Below are 21,442 nucleotides of genomic sequence, written 5' to 3' on the forward strand. Positions count from 1 at the left end.
TAATTAAAGATCTAATATTATGTACGTTCTGTTAGTCGTACAAAGATAATCTCTACTTTTTTTCAACAACTGTTTGTTAGTAGTGCAGTAGTAGCAGCCTTTCTCGTTCATCTTTACTTTTGCATGAAATAAGAACCTTGAGATTTAATTTTTAAAAGAAGTCAGGCGTTCAGAACCGGTATCACTATGAGGCGAGTACCTCAAGTGAAGTCCATCTCCCTGCTCTGCCAAATTCATAACCAGAAGTGTTTGGAACGCTCATTGGTTTCACAAAGTTGCAAGCAAGGAGTGCTTGTGCTTAAATCTGTTTTGAGAATTTTCAGTTGCTGATTCATAACAGCTTCAAAGAAAAGAGTCAAGTAAATGAACCACGTAGTTGATATATCTGTTTAACCTTTTGTTTATCTTTAATGGAAGAATAAACAACAAACGAGGCTATGAAACTGCAGAATACTGACAGAAGAGAACAGTATAGTACTTCAAAATGGCACGGGATTAGGTCAGTTGCATCAAAACTGACCTTTTAGGCAAGCTTTTAGGTGAGTTTTTCATCCTAAGTCCACATGAAACAGAAATAAAATTCACCCGTTTTATACAAATGTAATCTCTAGGACTCATTGTTCCAGAACACCAAAGGGAACAAAACATATTTCCACTCAAATCCTTTGGAATGATAGCCTAAATATTTTTGTGCCCTTTTTTAATCTTCCATAATTTAATGGAAGTCAAAAGGAATAAAGCTTCTGTCAGCTACTTCAGCAATTTCTATGCAGGTCTATTTTTCAAACCTCAAAAATCTTTCAGGCTATAGTTTGGCTCTTTGAGAGCAGTTACTGTGTTTTGTTCTCCTTTTTCATGTTCACATAGCAGAATTAGGAAATAAAAACTCTTCCTCAGCACACACGTGGTCTCCCTTCTAGAGGATGGCAGTAGTCCCAGTCCTAACTTGGTGATATATAATCATTTCAGACACAGCATGTTAAGAGGTGAGACCTAGAAAATTCCTCGGATGGAGGGTTTTGGTACCATAGCAATGCTTTGGCAATATATGGATTTTAACTAAGAGTTTCTAGCTTAACAAATGAGTGTTAGAGGAAGACATACAGTAACAACATTTTGAGTCAGGACAAACTGTATTCCATATTGAAATACAGTCACAACTTAGCCAAAAACTATTTTACCATCTTACAGCAGTAGGGAAACAGCAAAATGTAGTATAGTTGGTCAAGGCATAAGCCTTTCAAATTAAAGGAATTAAAAGAATGGAGGGGAAGACAAGATAAGCAGTGAAACAATCATGATTATTGGTATTAATTGTAGAAGTTTGATCATGCCTGCCTAACATTCTTGAATGTGAATAAAGCAATGCCTTTTTATATATTACAATTAGATCTTTGATTTATGCATTGCAATGTAAACTGTATGATCACCTAGTTCTGAGAAACAGGATATCCCCAAGACAATGCAGACCAAAAGAATAGAAGTTAAATGCACTATTTTCTAAATACAACTGTAAATTAATATTAGGCCACTATTTGCCCAAGACTAATTGTTGCAATCCTCTTAAGGAGTGCCTTTGAAAAGATGATGCGTCTGGTTTTAAATATCTGCTTATAAACAGTTTCTAAAAGTTTCTAAACATTAGCCTGGCATGTAATCAATTTAAAGATTAGGGTTTGTATCTTTGTGGTTTTTAAGTATTAGGTGTATTTATACCATAATTTGCAAGTCAGAGTTGGGCAAAGATTAGGCATTAAAATGAAAAGTAAATAGCTTTAGGAATTTGTCTAATTATGAAGTGGCATTTTGGATTTCATAAGCTTTCCTCTGTTTTCTTTAAAATTGCTGGGACTTCTTAACATGAAACACCCAGCTTTTCAGATGACGCAAAAATTCTTATATGAGACATTTTCTAAACATTATTTTTCACTAATGTAAAACTTCGAAGAAGAAACATTACGTAGGAATCATTACTGTGCCAGCTAAATAATATTCTCAACAATGAGCACATAAATATTTAGTTTCAAAAAATGGAAAATGTGGGTATAAATTAAATGTAAATCTTAACAAAGGCCTTCATTACATTTCCTGGTTTAATTTGGGTGACTGATCTTTAGTGAATGTAGTTTCTGAGGTATGTTATTTGGCTGACGCTTTAGAATCTTGAGAACCCTACACTGAAACAAATGCCCCTAAGAATAAAGCCCAAAACTTCTTTGCGGTTTGGCTGTGTAATAGTAGCTATTCTCAAGACAGGCTCTGCTTCCTTATAGTATGCTAGATCAACCACAGTCTGCAGAATAAACCATTAAAAACCACAGGACCATATGTGCATCTGTAAGCTTTTGACATGAGAACCAGCATTATTGCCCTGTTCCCAGGGCGTTGAACAGTCAGAAGTCCTGCAGGTAAGAAAAGCGTCAGGAAATCCTGCTCTGCAAATGATCTCTGCTAGTTACATTTTATATGGGAACTAAGAGTTGGTTTGCTGGAGTAGCTAATCTTGTGGCTGGCAAGCTGTATTTATGTGGTATGCATTTATAACCCCACGCTGCTGGTTCCATTGCTATCTGATGGTGGCTGTAAAGTGATCTCCACAGCTATGCCCGTTGTGTTCATACAGCATCTAGAATGCTGAAGTGCCACCAAGCTGAAAAAGAGTTTAAGTAGTAATATAACACACTATCTACTTTTCCAATAATATTTTGTATGTCTGTCTCTGTTAAAGATCTTGCTGACTTCAGCGGCCCTTAGGCAAGATCGTACTATATCAGGATCTTGCAGAAAATGTTTTACAGAAAGAAAAAAAAAATAGCAGCCTTCAGTAACCCTGTATTATTAGTATACTGGCATTATTTTCCTCACATTATCAGTTGAATAATTGACTTAGAGGGAGGTTGTGTGACTTGCGCTAATTTAGCCAGGGAATTCTGTAACAAAGCCACAAGGAAAACATGCATTGTAGAACTCTAGTGATGAGTATCTTATCTGGTCAGACAACTCTGTCTTTGTTTTACTATTTTGCATTGTTATTGTTTTTCCTAACACTGTACTGACTTCAAAACATTTTAGCAAGTATTTTTCATGATAAACCCCTTAGAGTCTTCAGTGACTTCAGATTCATCTATCTCTGACTGCAATATTCAGTGAAGTTCTTGGATTACTAAAGCAAATTTCTGTTAAATGTCTCTTACAATGAAATTGTACCAGTCTCCTATGTCTTGTAAATGATGAAGGAAGTGAGCAATTAGATTTTGAGCTGTATATAATGATGAGGGTAGGACTAGACACTGCCATCAACCGTATCATTTCTTCTCAGGTTTGCTAGTAAACCTCTATCAATACTTCTGAACTGCTCTGAAAATAATTAGACCTAAGAGCCAAGCCAGAGTAAGCATAGCTGAACTGGACATGCCTTTATAAAAACTATTTTACTATTTCTTTCTGTCTGCGTGCTTTTCCTCATCTGCAACCAGGAACATACATACGTGTTGCTTCTTTATGGAAAACCCTGTACTAGTTACTTGTCTGTGCCATAGCCATTGTTTCTGTAGGTAGTTGATGTTAAACGTACAACAAAATAAGCTAAGTAAGAACTGAGACCAGAACAGTTCAAAAACACTGATACAATAAACTTCTCGAAGACCTAAGTTACAAATGAGCTGCTTCTAGCTTGCACATGTGTTGCAATGGATTTAAGTACCAAACTTAACTGAGTAACTAAGGCGATCTATTGCAAAATTATTTGTTTGATATATAACAGTACTGTTCAATCATTAACAGAAACTTAGCAAATCTGACTGTCTTGGTGAATAACTATACATGTTACAATAATACATAAGCTTAAAGGCTATACACCCTTCATCTTTCCAGGAAAAGTAAAAATTTGTTACTGGAATAGAATTCTGCTAAGGACAGCATTGCATATTGCAGCATTTTCTCTAATGATGTGCATGTTCCCCCGTGAGAGCAGCTATTAAAGATGAGCTATTGGAGCAGCTATTGTCAGATGAACGCTTGAAATTCACTCACCTGTCCCACCAAGGTGATGGAGGCTACGGAGTAAGAGGCAAACATGTTGAACAGCTCTTGTTCTCCTTGAGGCCTTGTGGCCAGCAACCTAAGCTGATGCAAATGGTGTGTTAGCTTACTCTGGGCTACACAGACAGTAGGAAAATGAGTTCACTGTTTTATGAAATAACTTGCTTACAATTAAGCCAATTTTAAAAGGCATTATTGCGAACAGCATGCTAGATCCCAGTAACAGAAGAAGAAGGTTCTTATCTGTGAGTTTGTGTATTTCAATTCCATGAAATGTACGTGAATCAAAAATTTTAACATGTGGATCTGCACATTTTGCACAGCAAAGTCAGAGGGATTTTTCCCATTTCTTTCCCATTGTCGTTTCTATTAGTGGGGTAATACATAGGTATATCCATGTTCCTTATTCTTTAAAGCATTGACACCCTGTGGAAGGAATAGAATTGAAAATAACACAGAGTTGTATAATGAAGTTGTAGAAATCCATGGTGCAGGTGAATCCAGAACATTCTGCAGACGCAGTCTTATGTGCAGAATCAGTAGCAGTTAACTGAAGAGGATTATGAAGGAATGAGGAAGGCTCCAATGTAAAGAGAAACCAAAATGATCAAGATTGATTATACTTGAAAAGACATGAAAAACAGAAACAACTATGCAATTGCATGGAGAACCTAGTCAATGAATTCCTATTCCCTGTCTTGAAACAGAAAACCAGAAGATAGCCAATTAAATGAGGATGAGAATTATAATGGGAATTGTATCAGGATCTTCCTCCAAGGTAGTGTGTTTGACATAACAACTTATCAAGATTTGAAATACAGAATTTAATCTGTTTGGATATTCATGCCTGTAGTAGTTGGTAAGACATGGATTCCACATAAACTTTCATGCTTTATGTAACCCTCGAAAGCAGGGAAGACTTTCACAGGGGATTGCTTTTCAGACATCTCTCAGCTGTAGAGTATCCTGTACTTTCCTCATACATATCTCTGATGCCATCTGCTTCTGTAGACAGCATGCTGCCCTAGATAAAAGGCCAAATGCAGGACAGACCTACTAGTTTAATTTTTTTTTTTAATATGGAAAAGCTTACTGTTTTTCTAAGTGCAAAGTTTCAATGATAAAAATAAAATTAATGAAGCAGATCAATAATATGACATGGAATGTATCTCGTCTGCTGTCTACCAGTTCTTTAGATTTTATTCCTAAAGTTTATTCCGATTTGTTAATCTGTTTGATTTAGTTTTCAGATGACGATGTGGAACATATATTTTGATTCTAAAATCCAAGTAATCTAGTAAACCCAATTTGTTCTTAATATAAGACTGCAATCTCGATGAGAAGCATGGCCTAAAACAATATTGTTTGCTTCTCCTTTTCCAGTAGCATCAGTAAAAGTTAAGGTGTCTCAGTGTAACTCTGTAGAAGGCACACATAGCCCAGTCCTAAAACATCCTTGGAACTATGGAAGATACAGATCCGGAGCTTTGCTATCCTACAAGACAAATGTTTAAGAGAAAACAATGATTCATGAAAATCTATACCTTTTCTGCCCCCGAGAAAAACAAAGAGCAGCATACAGTGATTGCTTTTCATGCACTTACATGCACTTCCTTACAAAGTACTATGTGTCTACAGATCTAAAGAAAAAGGAAAATGCCCTGTGGAGAGGCATTTGGTGAAAGCCTTCAAATGGTTGACAGCCCAACAATGAAACTAATGTGTAGCCAGCTGTGTGTTCTCCATATGGTTTACAGCAGTACTGATCAAGAGGGAAGACTGTTAATGGTTTAGGCCCTGGGTCTGATTGATCTTAAAATAATTGTAATCTTTGTATGCATTCAGTTCTAAGTATTATTTTCCTCTAATTTTTACCTCTCCCAAGTTACAGTGAGTAGAGCTGTTATTAAGCTAATTGATGTGCAGCAAGGGAGAAATTATCTCCTTTAGCACTGAAAATGAGAGGATGTATATAAGCATCAGCAGAACCTACTGTATCTTAATGTGACCCTGAACAAGATGAATAGTCAGGCTTTGGAACTACAGAGAAAAACACAAAACCAAAGGCATTCAGGCTCGAATCTTCCCTTTCTGTCCATCCGTCTTTGCACAACCTCATATTTAATCGTATGGAGTGCGAGAGGCAGGGAAGGTGACAAACATGTTGAGAAGTGCCCTGACGCGCAGGTGCCTCGCTGAGCTGACGTGTGGGGTTCATCGTCGGCATCCCACCGCAGCGCCACTGGGAGCATAACCTGGGCTCTCCAGTTGGCTGGTTCAATTGGGCAGGCTTGGCCTGCTTCCTGGGTGAGTGAGAAAGGCAACAGTTTCATCTCTTCCCTGCCCCTCTCATGCCCATTTAGGAACTCTTGGGAACTCCAACGGTAGTTTGGGGAGTTGCCATGAACTGGGGTGTGGAAAGAAGTCAGTTTTGCCTAGCATCTTGGTTGACTGCAAGACACAAGTATTCCTTGTCTTCCTATCTGTTCTTCAAAACCCACCCTTAAAAGCCAGAGTCTGGCATTTTGTGGACGGAATAGACAAAATATAAAAAACCCTAAATGAGCAGGCAGCATGGAAAGACTGCGGAACAGATGGGATTAGCTATCTAATTAGAGATGATTCCTTATAACAGTGTACAATAAATGCATTGAAATTGTGGGCAATAAGCAAACTTTGCCCTTCTTCAAAATTCTCAAACGGAAAGCCCTGTACAAACAGTTTACAGCTCTTAGGGAAGGAAGTCTCTTGGACAGTACTGCCGACTGGGAAATTGAGTCACAAGGAGCAATTTACAGAGGAAGGCAAAAATAAGTTTGTGCAACAGCTGAAAGTAAACTCAGGTTTCCTGACTGTCAGATTAATAACCCAGAACTACGTGAAATATGTGGTTTTCTTTTATATTCTAAATCTTTCCTGGCTCCATTATAATTTTAGTGGAGACAGTGCTATGTAAATCAAATGCAACTAGTTGGCTTGCAGTCTTTGCAAGTGGACAGATCCGCGGCAGCTGTGAAACCAGCAGGACAGTCTCAGAACAAAAAAGGGAGTTGCAGGCTGGAATCTCTCTGTGGTGGAATTGAACACAGCTTTTCTGGTAGCATACAGGTCTAAAAGGAATATCATTCAACTATTAAAAATATACATTCAAGCATAGACTGCAATCTAATTCATTATTCTATCACTTTGTTAGTCTAATGGAGCAAAACCAGCTGTTACTGAGTCTCCGAATACCTTGAACAAAACTCTTCTGAGCAACACGAAGACAATATCAGAAGTGCAGAGTGTGCGCAATGCCAAATTAATTGGAATATAGGCGTTCTGAGAGTTAGACATACTCTCCGTGGCCTGTAAACATTTGTTCAGTAGCTAAAATATCAGCAGTATACTAAATTGGTAATGCATCTGCTTCTAGTGCCTAGCAGTGATCACCTAATTAGTTGTCAATCATAATTTAACTTCATTTTAAAGTGGTGTGCTTAACTTCATTGAGTCGGGAAGCCTCAATGCTGCCTTTTAATGTTGTTGGACAGATTGGAGGGTGACACAGAGCCCATGACAAAAGTACCTTGATTACTGGTTCATGAATTTATTCAAGTTGGATTGCCTGCAATAGATTTATATATGGTAAAAAATTGAAAGACGTGCCCAGTCCATAAGAAATAGTTATTACCGATTTTTTCTTATACCAACTCTTCTAGTTGCAGATTTAAAATGTCAAAATAATAACAAATCTGCTTAACAACATCAACGTCACTGCAAGTCTGAGTCTTCCCTCCACTTCCCTGATGCTTGCCAAAGAGGGTACAACTAACCTCTGAAAAGGGAGTCTTCTCTCTGCTCTTGGGTTACAGTCCGATCCTGACAGCTTAGTGCAGCGGTCTCCAAAGTGGGGTATGTGCACCCCAGGGGGTGTGCAAGATGATCCATTTGGGTGTGGGAAGAAAATACTGGAACTTCAGTATTAGAAGTATATAATTTATAAATGAATATGCATACATTGGGGGTGCATGCTCAAAAATTTTTACCGAGAGGTGTGTGCAGTCAAAAAAGTCTGGAGACCACTGACTTAGTGGACTACTGTTCTACAGGCTTTTTACTGTTCTAGAGGCTTTTGTGCTTAATTTGTTTCACTCTGCTGTAGGCATTGCCACTTCTTTTCTTTCCTGCATTATTGCTGTAATCGAAACCAAATCGAAAAGTCCTCCTGATGCGGTACACCGTTAAGGAGGTATAAACAGAAAAGGAGTATCAAGAAGAATAATAGCAAGGTGTAAGTGCAACCTATTCATCTGCAAAATGTTTGTGTAAAATGGAGTTTGAACATGAAGCAAGGTAGGTTCTGCTTATCAGGATATATGGAAGGCAGTGGGAATATTTGCAGGCTGCCCAGCGCAAAGGTATCCACTCTGCTGCTATCCATCAGAGCAGCTAGTCTTACCGTAAATCATTTCTGTCCCCAATGTAAAGAAGCTTCATAATTCACCCTTCCAGACCTTCACAGGGAGCTTGGTAAGGGGGTGTGTGTGTGTGTGTGTGTGTGTCTTTCCTGCTATCCTTGAATGGTTCTTCTCATTCCTGTCTTTCCAAACATAGAAACCCAGAACACACACATGGCATAAGCCAGCAGCTGTAAGAGGGACTTCTCACACTTGGGAATGAAAGTGTAATGTCATTCCTTTGGGAGGCAGGCGCTGTTTCTGTCAGGAAAACGACTGTTATCAAGACTGTAGAAGCTTAGTTAGTAGTGACCTTACTGTATAATTTTAATAGGTGCAGCGTCCTAATACTGCACTGATCACTGTTTTTTAAAATATCCAGCCTATTGGAATAATATCCATCGCTAGAAGCTGGGTAACTTGTTGCATATTTTCACTTTGTGTCAATTGCTTGTCAAGCATCTATTATTGTTTTCTCTGTTCTTGATACATACATTAGGTTATGCTGCTTCATCTTTTCCCAATACATATGATTTAATAGCAGCAACTCAATCTTGGTCTCAACTCTAATTTGTTGACCTAGAAACTATTGCTTCTAATTGGGAAATGTCATAGTAAACACACACGCAGCACAGAATGAGCATTCAAAAAGATAATAGCTGTTTCTCCTGAGTGCTTGTCCTCGTTTCCCTACATTTCTGCAGTACTAGTCAGAATTCCAAATAAAATCAGGGATTGGGAAGGAGTGCAAAACGGAAATAGCCCTCCACCCTTTCATTCTGGAGAAGAAGGATTGCGGAAAAGCTGAGGAGAAGCTGGAAGGAGCAGGTCATACGGCTGCCTGTAAGGTTCTGTGAGAAGGCAGAGTAAAGCACCTTTGCTACTCTGATCCAAAGATGGGTTGGGAGCAAGAAAGGAGCTGCTGCCCAGAGGCCACATTTGGTCCCAAACCATCATTTTAAAAATTGTCTGCATTCCATTTCAGTCCCCTCATGAAAGATGTTAAATCCTGTGGAGAGTGTGCATTGAAGTGCAACCAAGATGATAGTTTGTTTATGAGGAACAGCTAAAATGGGTGATCCTTCTTGTGCTGAGATAAAGAAAATGCTGAGATGCCCTGAAAGAAATTAGTTTAGAAGAGAGCTGGCAATAATAAAATCACATAAGCTCTTTTTAACTGAAAGGGAGGCTAAAATGCTTGTTAGAGTAAATATGAATCCATTCACAGCTGCTTCCCTTTTGAAGAAGGAATGAAGAAATATATGAAGCTCTATTTATATTTTACAGCATTTCCCAGAGGCGCAAGTTTACTGAACAAATAGTGTTATTTACTAGGTCCGGTCTTCTGAGCTGCCCACAAAGGATTCCTTTTATATCTCCTGATCTGTGGTTTTAAGATAATAAATCTTTAATAGCATAGCGTGCTAACTGTTAGTTGACACAGAAAGAGTAATCATTCTCATTAGTTCGAACTTGTTTGAATGAAACAGAACATGGTATGGTAGAGCAAAGCAAAGCATCATAGCTCAATGTGGAATGCAAAAAGTAATAATTATGTTTTGTCTTGGTGTGAAACTGCACACCTGCAAATGGAAGGGTAATGATACGAATTTCCATCCTTCTGCACAGCTTGGTAGGAAAGCAGGGAAGTGGGTAGCAACACACTAGCCCTTGCAGCTGGGCCAGCACCAAGGTGAAATCCCTCAAACTGGTACTTGGATATCATTTTCTCCTTGTAGCCAGGGAAACCAGAGGATTGGTTTATACATGTCTCTCAGTGCCGTGGCTGTGTAGCTGTTGTCAACAAACTCACAGGAATGCCCCGAGAGTAGGAGAGAGTAGCTGGCAGGTTAGCATCATGTACTGTGAGCCATCTCTCATAGGGACCCCTCATGTGCAAAGTGGTCCAAGATCATTCTCCAAGAAATGTAAGGGCAGCCATTGCAGCATCATGCTCCTCATAGTTACACAGGCTGCTAGCTTGGCCTGTAAAGACCTCTTGCAGCTGAAAGCAAGAGTAAGTAGTTCTTAGGTCAGATCGGGTGAATTAGGCCCTGGATCAGCAATATTTTGTTGTTCTATGAAGCACAGGATTGTAGTTTGCTAATTTTACACATGTAGCTGTAGTGATTTTACCTGGAATTTATTTGTATAGTATGACAGGAGGGGAAAAACTTCTGTTCAGATTTTCCTGGAAGATAGTATCAGCTGATCTGTAGTATTTTTTATGCCTTATAGAAGTAAAGGAGACCTTTTCTACAATGTAAAGTTATATACGAGATCATGTATTTGGTTACACTGAGAATGGACTTCTTTACAAGCCAGCATCTGATTGTCTTTTTGTTGTAAATAATTAACCATAAAGCACTTGACATGAAGAAATAACTGTAAAACGGGAACTAAGGTCTCTGATATATTTTTCCGCTTCATTGACATGGTTTCATATGCTGGAATTTATTTATGATGATACGTCCGATCAATTTTTCAGCCTCCACTCTGACATTCTTAAAATTACAGTGATATTCCCTTCAGGGAAAGAATAATACATATTTTCCCTGAACTAGCAATCTTTTCAAGTTCTCTTGCTTTTTCTTCCTGGGCAACGCTATAGTTGTTGGCAGGTAAGGAGTTGTCAAGAGGTGAACTGACATAAATGTCAGAGGTCAACCCATGTGTAGGAAAGAAAGAGGCTGCCAAGAAAACAAGTTAACCTTTTTTATGGAAACCCTTGGATTGTATCTTTGTTGAGAACAATGTAGTCCTCTGGCTGGTCTGTTCCTGCTTTGAGACTGAAATAAAAAAGGAAACTTTGAAAGGTTGTACATTTGGCAAAATGCTCATTATTGCTTGCCTAAAGGGGAGGTTGCATTTTTTTCCCAATCTCAGTTGTCTCAAAGGAAAGATTGTATCCTAATGATTCAGCAGTGTATATCTTCCAATTTTACTTGAGTCGGACAAACTGAAGCCCTCAGCTTACTTTATAAGCCAAGAGGTGTCACTAAATGACGCTTAATAAAACCCATTTTCTGTATCTATTCACTGCAACTACTCTGTAGTGTTACAGTTAGGTGCTCAAAAATAGAAGTTCAGTAGCTTTGAATGTTTTATATCAAAGGAAGCCAGTGTTTTAAATACTCTGAAACAGGAGAATACATCTGTAGATTCCAGTTTCTCATTCTTTTCCTTTTCCTTTTTTAAACTGAAGGCTGGAATTCCTTTACGAAAGATTAACTTCAGTTCCTGAACTAATTTCAGAATTATGGCCATGGTAAGCCTTTCTAAAGTGGCTTCCATCAAGTTTTACTTTTAAATAGAAATTGCCCATTCATGGCATTAGCAGGTTTATTTATAAAAAGAGTCATGTTTCTAATTTTTTTAATGGAAATTAGTCTGGAGAATTTATCTTGAGAGTGTTCTCCTATTAAAAAAAAAAAAACTTTTGAAAAAAAATCACTGCTAGAGAGGCAAGGGTTTGCAGATTTTAGTGTTTCATCAGTGAAAATTTACTTTGAAAATGATCATTTTGCAAAGCAGAGGTTTCAGTCTTCAGCCTTCAGGTCCCTGAGAGACCGTCCTTGCAGTCTGTATTCCTGCTCCACTCATCAGCGTGGTTTATGTGCATTCATTTGGACCAAGGGATGTAGCGGGCAGGATTTATCTCAGTAGCAATTTCACAGTAACGTGTTGGAAAAGGAAAATATAAGAAGCCTTACTGGTGTTTTTTTGTTTGGTTTTTGGTTTTGTTTTGTTTTTTTTTCATTTGGGAGCATTTTATCCACGATTATTAGGAAGTACTCAATCAGGTTTCAGATTTTTTGTGTTGGTTTCTGAGTGTGAGTCAAGTGTCTGCCCAGTGCTTGCAGAATAGCTTTGTGGAAGAGGTGAGGTATTTATCATATAAAACTTACAGTTGGAGCAACAAGATTTGAATCACAGTAATAGAGGTCAGCTACCCTCTTGGTCTTTGACTTCTTTACTCTTCCACGAAAACAGAAATCACATTTTTAATATTGCATTTGTATTCCACTTGAACTAAAACTGTGGGTGTTGTTTTTGCTGTGTTGTCCATTAAGTAAATTTACATAGAGATTACATCAATATTGTACAACCCCAGGGTAGGACTGCATATCCTAGTTCACACAGAGCTCATAGTACCTGTTCCCCAATTTTCTTCATTGATTGCATTGAGTTGACTTGAGAAGGAGGATGTAATTCAACGAAAAGCAAGGATAGTAAGATCTGTGCTAATGTGATCAAAGTCCTGCAGCTCTAAATAAGAGCAAAATGCAAATTAAATTTATATTATCTGTGGTTACACTGCCATCTAGTGATAAAAAGAGTCAATGTCTGCTTTCTTTTGTTTTCTAAAGATTAGCATCTTCATGACACATTTGTCTAATTATGGAAACGACCGCCTGGGGTTATACACCTTTGTGAATCTGGCCAACTTTGTTCATACCTGGACAAACCTGAAACTGCAAACTCTTCCTCCGGTGCAGCTGGCTCACAAGTATTTTGAACTATTCCCTGAGCAAAAGGACCCTCTCTGGCAGGTAGGCAGGCTTGCTGATGAAGAGATCAGACAAAAATCGTCTTGATGGTGGTTTTTGTGACGTTCTTTGTTTCAGTTTCTTGTAGAGAAAAGCAGTAATATTTTTAGATTTACAAGTTGGTTCCATAAAACAGCTTACTGAAGCTTCAGTGTACGTGATTGTTTTCCCTGTTGCTTAAATCTGATAGAATCCTAGAATCATTTAGGTTGGAAAAGACCTCTAAGATCACCAAGCCCAACCACTAACCTGTGACTCCCAGTCCACCACTAAACCATGTTCCTATGCACCACATCTGCACATCTTTTAAATACCCCCAGGGATGGTGACTCAGCCACCTCTCTGGGCAGCCTGTGCCAGTGCTTGACAACCCTTTCAGTGAAGAAATGTTTCCTAATATCCAGTCTAAACCTCCCCTGGTGCAACTTGAGGCCATTTCCTCTTGTCCTATTGCTTGTTACTTGGAAGAAGAGACCAACCCCCACCTCACTACAGCCTCCTTTCAGGTAGTTGCAGAGAGTGATAAGCTCTGCCCTGAGCCTCCTTTTCTCCAGGCTAAACACCCCCAGCTCCCTCAGCCGCTCCTCACAAGACCTGTGTTCTAGACCCTTCACCAGCTCCGTTGCCCTTCTCTGGACATGCTGCAGCAACTCGATGTCCCTTTTGTACTGAGGGGCCCAAAACTGAACACAGGATTCAAGGTGCGGCCTCACCAGGGCCGAGCACAGGGGCACCATCCCTGCCCTGCTGCTGCTGGCCACACTCTTCCTGATACCAGCCAGGATGCTGTTGGCCTTCTTGGCCACCTGGGCACACTGCTGGCTCATGTTCAGGTGGCCTTTGACCACCACCCCCAGGTCCTTCTCCACCAGGCAGCTTTCCAGCCACTCTTCTCCAAGCCTGTAGCGTTGCCTGGCATTGTTGTGACCCAAGTGCCCAATCCAACACTAAGCCTTGCTGAGTCTCATACAGTTAGCCTCAGCCCAACAATCGAGCCTGTCCAGATCCCTCTGCAGAGCCTTCCTACCCTCAAGCAGATTGACACTTCCACTTAACTTGGTGTCATCTGCAAATTTACTGAGGGTGCACTCAGTCCCCTCGTGCAGATTATTGATAAGGATATTAAACAAGATTGGCCCCAAAACCGAGCCCTGGGAAACACCACTTGTGACGGGCCGCTAGCTGGATTCAACTCCATTCACCACAACTCTCTGGGCCTGGCCTTCCAGCCAGTTTTTCACCCAGCGAAGAGTATCATAGAATGTCCTGAGTTGGACATACTCCATACTCCATACTCCACAAGGAGTATGCCCATCCAAGCCATATGCAGCCAGGTTCTTCAGGAGAATGCTGTGGGAAATGGCGTTAAAGGCTCCATTAACTGTCATTAGTTCATTTTATTTGTGACTTTACTTGCTTTTAGAAATTTAGAATTTAGAAAGCAATTTTAGAAATGCAGGAAAGGCATATTTGTCTTCTCCTTTTGGAACTAACAGGAATGAAGCATTTGGCAGAGAGATGTATATGCATATTCTAGCAATTGGCCGTTAAAGAAATGAGCTTTTCTCCAAGTGTGTGAGGAGAAGAGGGCATCCAAAAAGAGGAAAGAGCAGTAAGACCATAGCTACCATAATGGTAAATCTGACTAGCCAAGTCGAAATAGATTAGAAAGTTATTCACGAAAGACTGAGAACTGCCCAAGCAAGAAGTTTACCAGCACTTAATGCACTGATGTTATCAACTCTGCTGCTTGATTATCCCGCTGCCGTAAGCGGGCAAATTGAAAATATGAGGAATGTGAAGACCTGCTAAGACTGAAGCCTGCAGTGACCTTAGAGTTGACACATCTTCAGCCCATCAAGCAGCGCTAAGAGCACAGTCCCTAAAGAGAAACTGCTGCGCCAAGGGTGAACGCTGTCATGTTCTTTTTGCACACGCTCAGTGACAGTTCAACCAATTCAGCGGAATGTCTGAATGCTGTAGGTACTCATACATACATACGTAGGTCCCTACAGGGATTGTATGTATCCCAAATGTCATCCTTTTGAGGTGTTTTGCTGGAAATATTCTAAGGAGCAAGCTGTACTAAATCAAACGTAAAAATGTATTTAAGCTTGCTTACTCAAATGTTTTCTAGAATTGGATTTTGAATTGCCAACTTAGAATCTGAGTATGAGATTGCAAATTTGGACTTAAATATGTGTCTTGAAATTCATGCCGTTATTGAATAAAACATTGAACTAGGGGGTAAGTGTCAAGAATTTTGCATAATGTTCAGAGAGAATGAATTTTAAAAATTGAAATTAGCCTGTAGCCAAATGACTTGAAAAACTAGAATTACTTAGAAAATAAATTTGTAATGGTGACTAAAATATACTGAATATGGTATCTTTTGCCTGTAATGCATGTGAATCTGAACACAGCTATATTTTTTAAGCCTAGAAAGTTGGTAATTCCCTTCATCTCAGTGCAGTACTGCCAAACAACAGTGTCAAAACTGCAAGTAGCATTTCTAAAACAAATTTAAACTGCTTCAGTTGTAAAGCAGCACATGAAAAAACAGAATTCAATATTATATACTGATTTGAACTGGAGGATTAGAATATGTATTTGTGAATAGAAATCCTTAAATTATAATTAATTTACTATTTTAGTTTAAAAACTACAGTATGTACAGGGTGGTAGCTGTTACAGTAATGTAAAACAAAAAGTCATTAATTAGGTAAGTCATTAGCAATTTTAAGTTTTCCTAATTGGTATGTAAATATCAATTGATTTTTAATGATTCCCACATCTTAAGTATGTGGGATCAAATTTGTCTTTGGCATAAGTCTGCTGAACATACTGATGTTTCATAGGAGAAATTATCTTGTGCCAGGGCCTGCTGGGTAGGTGGGGCAACTATACATATGTAGGAACGAGTAAGAACAAAAAACATGTTTCTTCAACATATTTATCAAAAAAACCCAAAAAACCCAAACCAGTTTCTGGCCTGGATACATTGCAGATACCTTTCTGAATCGCTGAAATAGTTCTTTAATACACAACATGGCTTTCTGTCATAAGAGAAAATAATATTTTCTGGTAAGAATATTTGTACATTGGTGAAAAATTGGTAATTTATATACACATTATTTGAGAACCTTATCAGCTGTGATTACCAATGAAATTCTTAGTTGTTCTTCTCTGTTCTAGAATCCTTGTGATGACAAACGGCACAGAGATATCTGGTCTAAAGAAAAAACCTGTGATCGATTACCAAAATTCTTGGTTGTAGGACCCCAGAAAACTGGTGAGATTTTATTGTATTTCAACAAGATAGGCCATGCGTAAGTTCAAATAATTATACCGATTAATCACTTTTTACGCAGACTGCTGTCTGGAGATCTTGATCATCTAATAGCATTTTTCGATCTTCAGATATCATCCAAATATAGTTTAATAATGTAAGTTACAACAACAGACAGTACACATATTGAAAATGCAGGGTTCAGGTGTGTGTTGGATGTTTTTGGCTTTATGTCAAAATGAGTAACACTTTGATAAAGAGATCAACAAGGTAGACAAGATCTTGTCAAAGCAGGAGGAGGAAAGGACAGCCATTTTTCAAATGGTGTAGATTCTTAACTGCAAATTCTTGTCTGTCCTGCAAGCATCTTGTTTACAGAAACTTGTTATTTCATGGCCTTTATTTCAAGCCGAAGAGGTTTCTAATGGACAGTTTGAATTGCAAGGTTGCAGTAGTTTATAAATTAACTTAATGGTTAATTTTCTTCTCTGTAATCAGAAAATTGCCTATGTGCTTTCTTTCATCTTCACCAATCTCCAGTAGCTACTGAGTGCAAGATTTTTAAATTATCTTTGTGGCAGTCTCATAAAAACCAATAATTATTTTTAAAACAGTTATTAAAAGTGCGAAAAACAGATTTCAGCATTGGCACTCCAATTTCTGTGCTAACTATTTACAGCTCTTTAAATGTCTTCAGTTTAAAAGCACAGAAAGCACAGATTTTTTAGGTGATATAAATCAGCATCCCCTCACTGAAATGAAATAGAATAAAGCTGGTTTAGTCCACCTGCGGGTGTGACTCCCCCCAAAAATGCGTGTGTACCTTTTTTAATCTTGGACTTTTATCCTATTTGCAGGTACCACAGCCTTGTATTTGTTCCTGATCATGCATCCTTCCATCATTAGTAACTCCCCCAGCCCAAAAACCTTTGAGGAGGTACAGTTCTTTAATAGAAATAACTACCACAGGGGGATTGATTGGTAAGATGGGTTATTAGTATAAATATAAAAGTTTATATATTGTGAACAATACAAAAATGACATTACTGTTGGTAATGGTAACTGTTTCTATATAGAGTGAGATACAAAAATAACCTTCAGTGTCCTTCTAAAATGATAAATACATGTCAATAATAATCTTACTACAGAATATCATAAATGCACTAACTTTTCTGAGGCTTTCTTGTAAATATCCGTATATTAATATATGCAAAACAGTAACAACATATGTATTTCTCATTACACATGCCTTTGAAGTTGGGACAGTAATGGTATTTAGTTGGATATATGGAGGCAAAAATTATGTTCCTGTTGGAAATCTTATTTCTTAAGAGAAAAAAAAGTGATACCAAGGAGAGGCTTTTTTCTTCCCCCTTTAAACAGGATTTAGAAATAGCAATCAGATAAAAGGGGGACTGGGGAAGTCTCTCAACATGTTTTTCAAAGATCAGGTAATTAGGAGAACGTTAGCACCTCTGTAGGGTTAGTAAGTGGTGTGAAAAAACAGTATGTATCACTGCTGCTGTGTTCACTATGGCTACCAGGGAATTGCCAGATGTAGCTACACCCAGAAGGTCATTCTTGATTTCTCCTGCTTTCAGAAAGTGCTGCAGTATAAAGCACTACAAGGTGACAAGCGGTAACGTGCTGTAGTGGCTGGGGAGCACCAGTAAAAGATTACTGATATTTTATCTTGTTTCTTTTTTTCCCCCAGTTTAAGGGAAAATAGTTTTCTTGCCTTTGACTTTGTATTCATCCGTAAAATTAACTGGGTGAACACTGTTATATGGTCTTAGCGCAGGTACGTCAGATCTAATTTCTTTTTAAGTGACTTAGTTTTTACAGTTATAATGGTTGCAGCAGCTTCTTATTACAAAGTGTGGTGTGTTGGCCAGTTATTACCAAGAGAGAAATGCCGGCTGAATGACTGGAAATTAGAAAACCGACTCTGCTGTGGAGACTTTTGAAGTCAGAGAAGATGACATGCAAGTGAAATATAGCAGGTCCACTCTGATGGAGGCAGCCTAAGTGCTGTGAGCCAGTTCTTCCACAAAATCAATGTTTTCGTGTTGCTAGAAGACCACTTTGCCGCTTCTTTCATTTCTCCTGATGTATCCACTTCGCTAACATGCAGATACAATTTGACTGCTAGACATGTGCCAAATCACCTTCATCTTAATGCAGCACTGGTGCATAAGGCTCCCAGTGGTCAACCTGTACAGACCAGGCACATCCTTTTGACAGGTTCTCATTCTACAGCACCCATTTGGCTACTTGTACCTCTGCGCTACATGCCCCACTCACCCCTGCCAGGTTCTCACGGTTAAGTCGTGGATACTCAGAACTACCAGTTGGTGTAGTTGCTTAACTCTTAGATTTGCATTCTGTCTGCTAGACAAATCTCTCAGACCTTCAGTCTGATAGGGTATTTTAATGCCGGCATGTAATGAGCTTACCAAATGGTAATTAGATACAAGGTCTCTCCTCATTAGTCCTTTAATTGGCTAGGATTCTTTCAAGGGAAGAGTATTCACAAATAACAATCAGTTCTTTTCTTTTATGGTTATGGAGATATAGCTTTTTCCCAGAGCTGACTCTGCCTTCGTCTTTGTCAGAACTTAAATTTAGACCAAGGCTAACTACAGAAGCAGCAAAGGGTTCTTTCAGCCCTCAGCAACCTCAATACCGCCGTCTTGAAAGAGGTATAGATGCATATTGTAGTCTCCCAGTAAAGATAACAGACAGTAAGGTGAGAACTGATATTTCTGATCTTGAAATTAAGAACTCTAAATAGACCGGTCATGCGTTTCTTTATGCAAGCATTGTTACAGATTTCTTAGACAAGTTTCTCTAAAGCTTTCTCAGCTTTGCCCTTGTTGAATTCAATAACTGTCTCATGAACGAGGCACTAATCAAGAATTCTTCAGTCTTTGTTCAGCAGAAATGTGGAGCCTAAACTTCAAAACCTCTTGATATCCCACCTGGTCCAATCTCTTCACCACTTTTCACGGACACCGCATCAACTTCTACTTTTCTCAAATTTGCCGTGTTGTCTAAAGAATCAATTAACTTTTTCCCCAAACACAGTGTAGTGCTATATTTAATGTTAAGTGTTTCCTTATAAGGTTGGAGTCCTCACTGCCTTCTATTTACTCAGTCTGCTACCAGGACTTCAGTACAACAGCATAATGACACGGTACATGATCTAGACCAGATTTGCCTTTAGTGTCTCTTGCCTCTTTCAAAGTTGGCCTTTTTCTTTGCTATTGATGTTCTGGTAAGACATTTTATTTGTGAGCAGCGGTTGGTATAGCCTCATAATTTTCATCAAATCAGCCCTAATAATTTTGGGAAACGGAGTCCATTGTTCAATGAAATAGTATCATATTCTCAGGTATTTGCATTAGCGTTAGGCAGATAGGTACACTTAGTTAACTAGCAGGGCAGTGACCGCCATGCATTCTGTTCTGTTTGGTTGTCCTCAGCTTTTCTACGTACAGTCTGCATGTGAGACTAGCAGTAGCTATGCAGCGTTGTAGCAGAATTTTCAAGTACAACTGTGAGCATATTATGCAGGGACCTGCCCATCCATCACCCCCTCACATGACGTCGTTTAGGTCTCTCTGGTACAAGGTAATCTACCAGCCGCTACTCTTGAATGATTCCACACCTACTATTCCTTATCTAGTGCATAGAAAATTGTCATCCAAAGGCCAGCCCGCTTCACTTGCATAATTCTGATGACAGCTTTCCACATGCCAAAGAAGCACAAAACAATAACTTGGCAATGTTTGCTTCTCTATCCATAAAAGTCGCTCATAAGAATTAACTTCTCAGAGTGAGGTGTCACAGAGTTCAGTTTCTTTAGGCCGCTGTAGGTTCCTTCCTTTTCTCTAAGTACCTTGTAATCAGTGCCTGTGTGCTTATCATCATCTTTTGAGATTGTGTGTCCTAAACAAAACTGCACGTGCATCAGTCAGTTCCATCCTACCGAGTCTTCTGGCCTTGGCTGCAACAGTCACAATTTCAAAGCCAACAAGAGCACGTCATTTGTATTAGAAGTAGCTCACTTCTGTGAAGAGAACAAAGCCTAAGCACTGGAAGAAATCTCAGTCCTTAAGCATGATCTTCAGAAGAGGTTGTTTTAAATGGCATTTATTTTATCAATACAAAGTTTAACTGAAAAAACAAGAAGACCAACATTTCCCATTTATTCTTTTCCCCAACAATAATGAAAAGTGGTCTGAGGGCCATGGATAAAGAAGTCTGTATGTGACATAGGAGATTGCTGGAAATTAACTGCAACTTCATAACAGATGAGGAAAGCTCATAAAGAAAACTAAAAGGAATACAACCCGTTTCCACAAAAATGTGACTCTTAGAACAGTAAATGAAAGATGCTGTCACTGCTTAGAAACCTTTTACTTGATCAAGCTGGGGGCGGGGGGAGGGTGTTCAGTGCATCTTCCCCACATGAGCAAGCTCTTTTCTCTTTTGAGTAAAAGCAATTCTGATACTGAATATCTTTTTCTTACAGTATTGCACTGTAATTGATGTCAGCAAAGGGCCAGATTTGGAAAACTTATTTTCTGCTTTTGACTTTGATAGGAGTTTTTTCTGACTGGAAGTGAGGATTTGCTAATTTTAAGAAGATACATGCATATCGTGACATTTTCATCCAGTTACCAAAAAATAGCTGCAATGGCTAGTTATATGTAGTGAGAAGAAGAAAGCTAGTACCAAGTAAAATATCATCAAAAATATAATGAAAATTTCTGTTTGCTTTTATTTGGCAGTTAGGCTATTACTGTAGAATAAAATACACTTAACAGATTCGTCAACCTTTGTGTGACTTTTAAGTAATTCTGAGAATGATGTTGCTTTCCTAGGTACATGGATTTCTTCCCCACTCCTTCTAATGTCACCACTGACTTCCTCTTTGAGAAAAGTGCCAACTATTTCCATTCTGAGGAAGCTCCTAAGCGAGCTGCTTCTCTCATCCCCAAGGCCAAGATCATCACCATCCTCATTGACCCATCCGATCGGGCGTATTCCTGGTATCAGGTATGCACTTCGAAGAACACGGGCAGGCACAAATCAAGGTTTTCACCTTGACTCCTCTC

At 38.9% G+C, this 21,442-nt stretch overlaps 1 protein-coding gene across 2 annotated transcripts in view; it reads left to right on the forward strand.

The window, feature by feature from the left end:
- Nucleotides 1-21,442, forward strand: part of LOC142056008 (bifunctional heparan sulfate N-deacetylase/N-sulfotransferase 3) — a 75,665-nt gene that overhangs the window by 42,224 nt on the left and 11,999 nt on the right. For both annotated transcript variants that reach the window (XM_075090142.1, XM_075090143.1), the window contains exons 7-10: nt 12,851-13,033; nt 16,226-16,322; nt 17,177-17,300; nt 21,209-21,383. In XM_075090142.1, the coding sequence (XP_074946243.1) occupies nt 12,851-13,033; nt 16,226-16,322; nt 17,177-17,300; nt 21,209-21,383 (579 nt within the window). The remainder of the gene's footprint in view (nt 1-12,850; nt 13,034-16,225; nt 16,323-17,176; nt 17,301-21,208; nt 21,384-21,442) is intronic.

Source organism: Phalacrocorax aristotelis, chromosome 4 (assembly GCF_949628215.1).
Source record: "Phalacrocorax aristotelis chromosome 4, bGulAri2.1, whole genome shotgun sequence".
Lineage (NCBI taxonomy): Eukaryota > Metazoa > Chordata > Aves > Suliformes > Phalacrocoracidae > Phalacrocorax > Phalacrocorax aristotelis.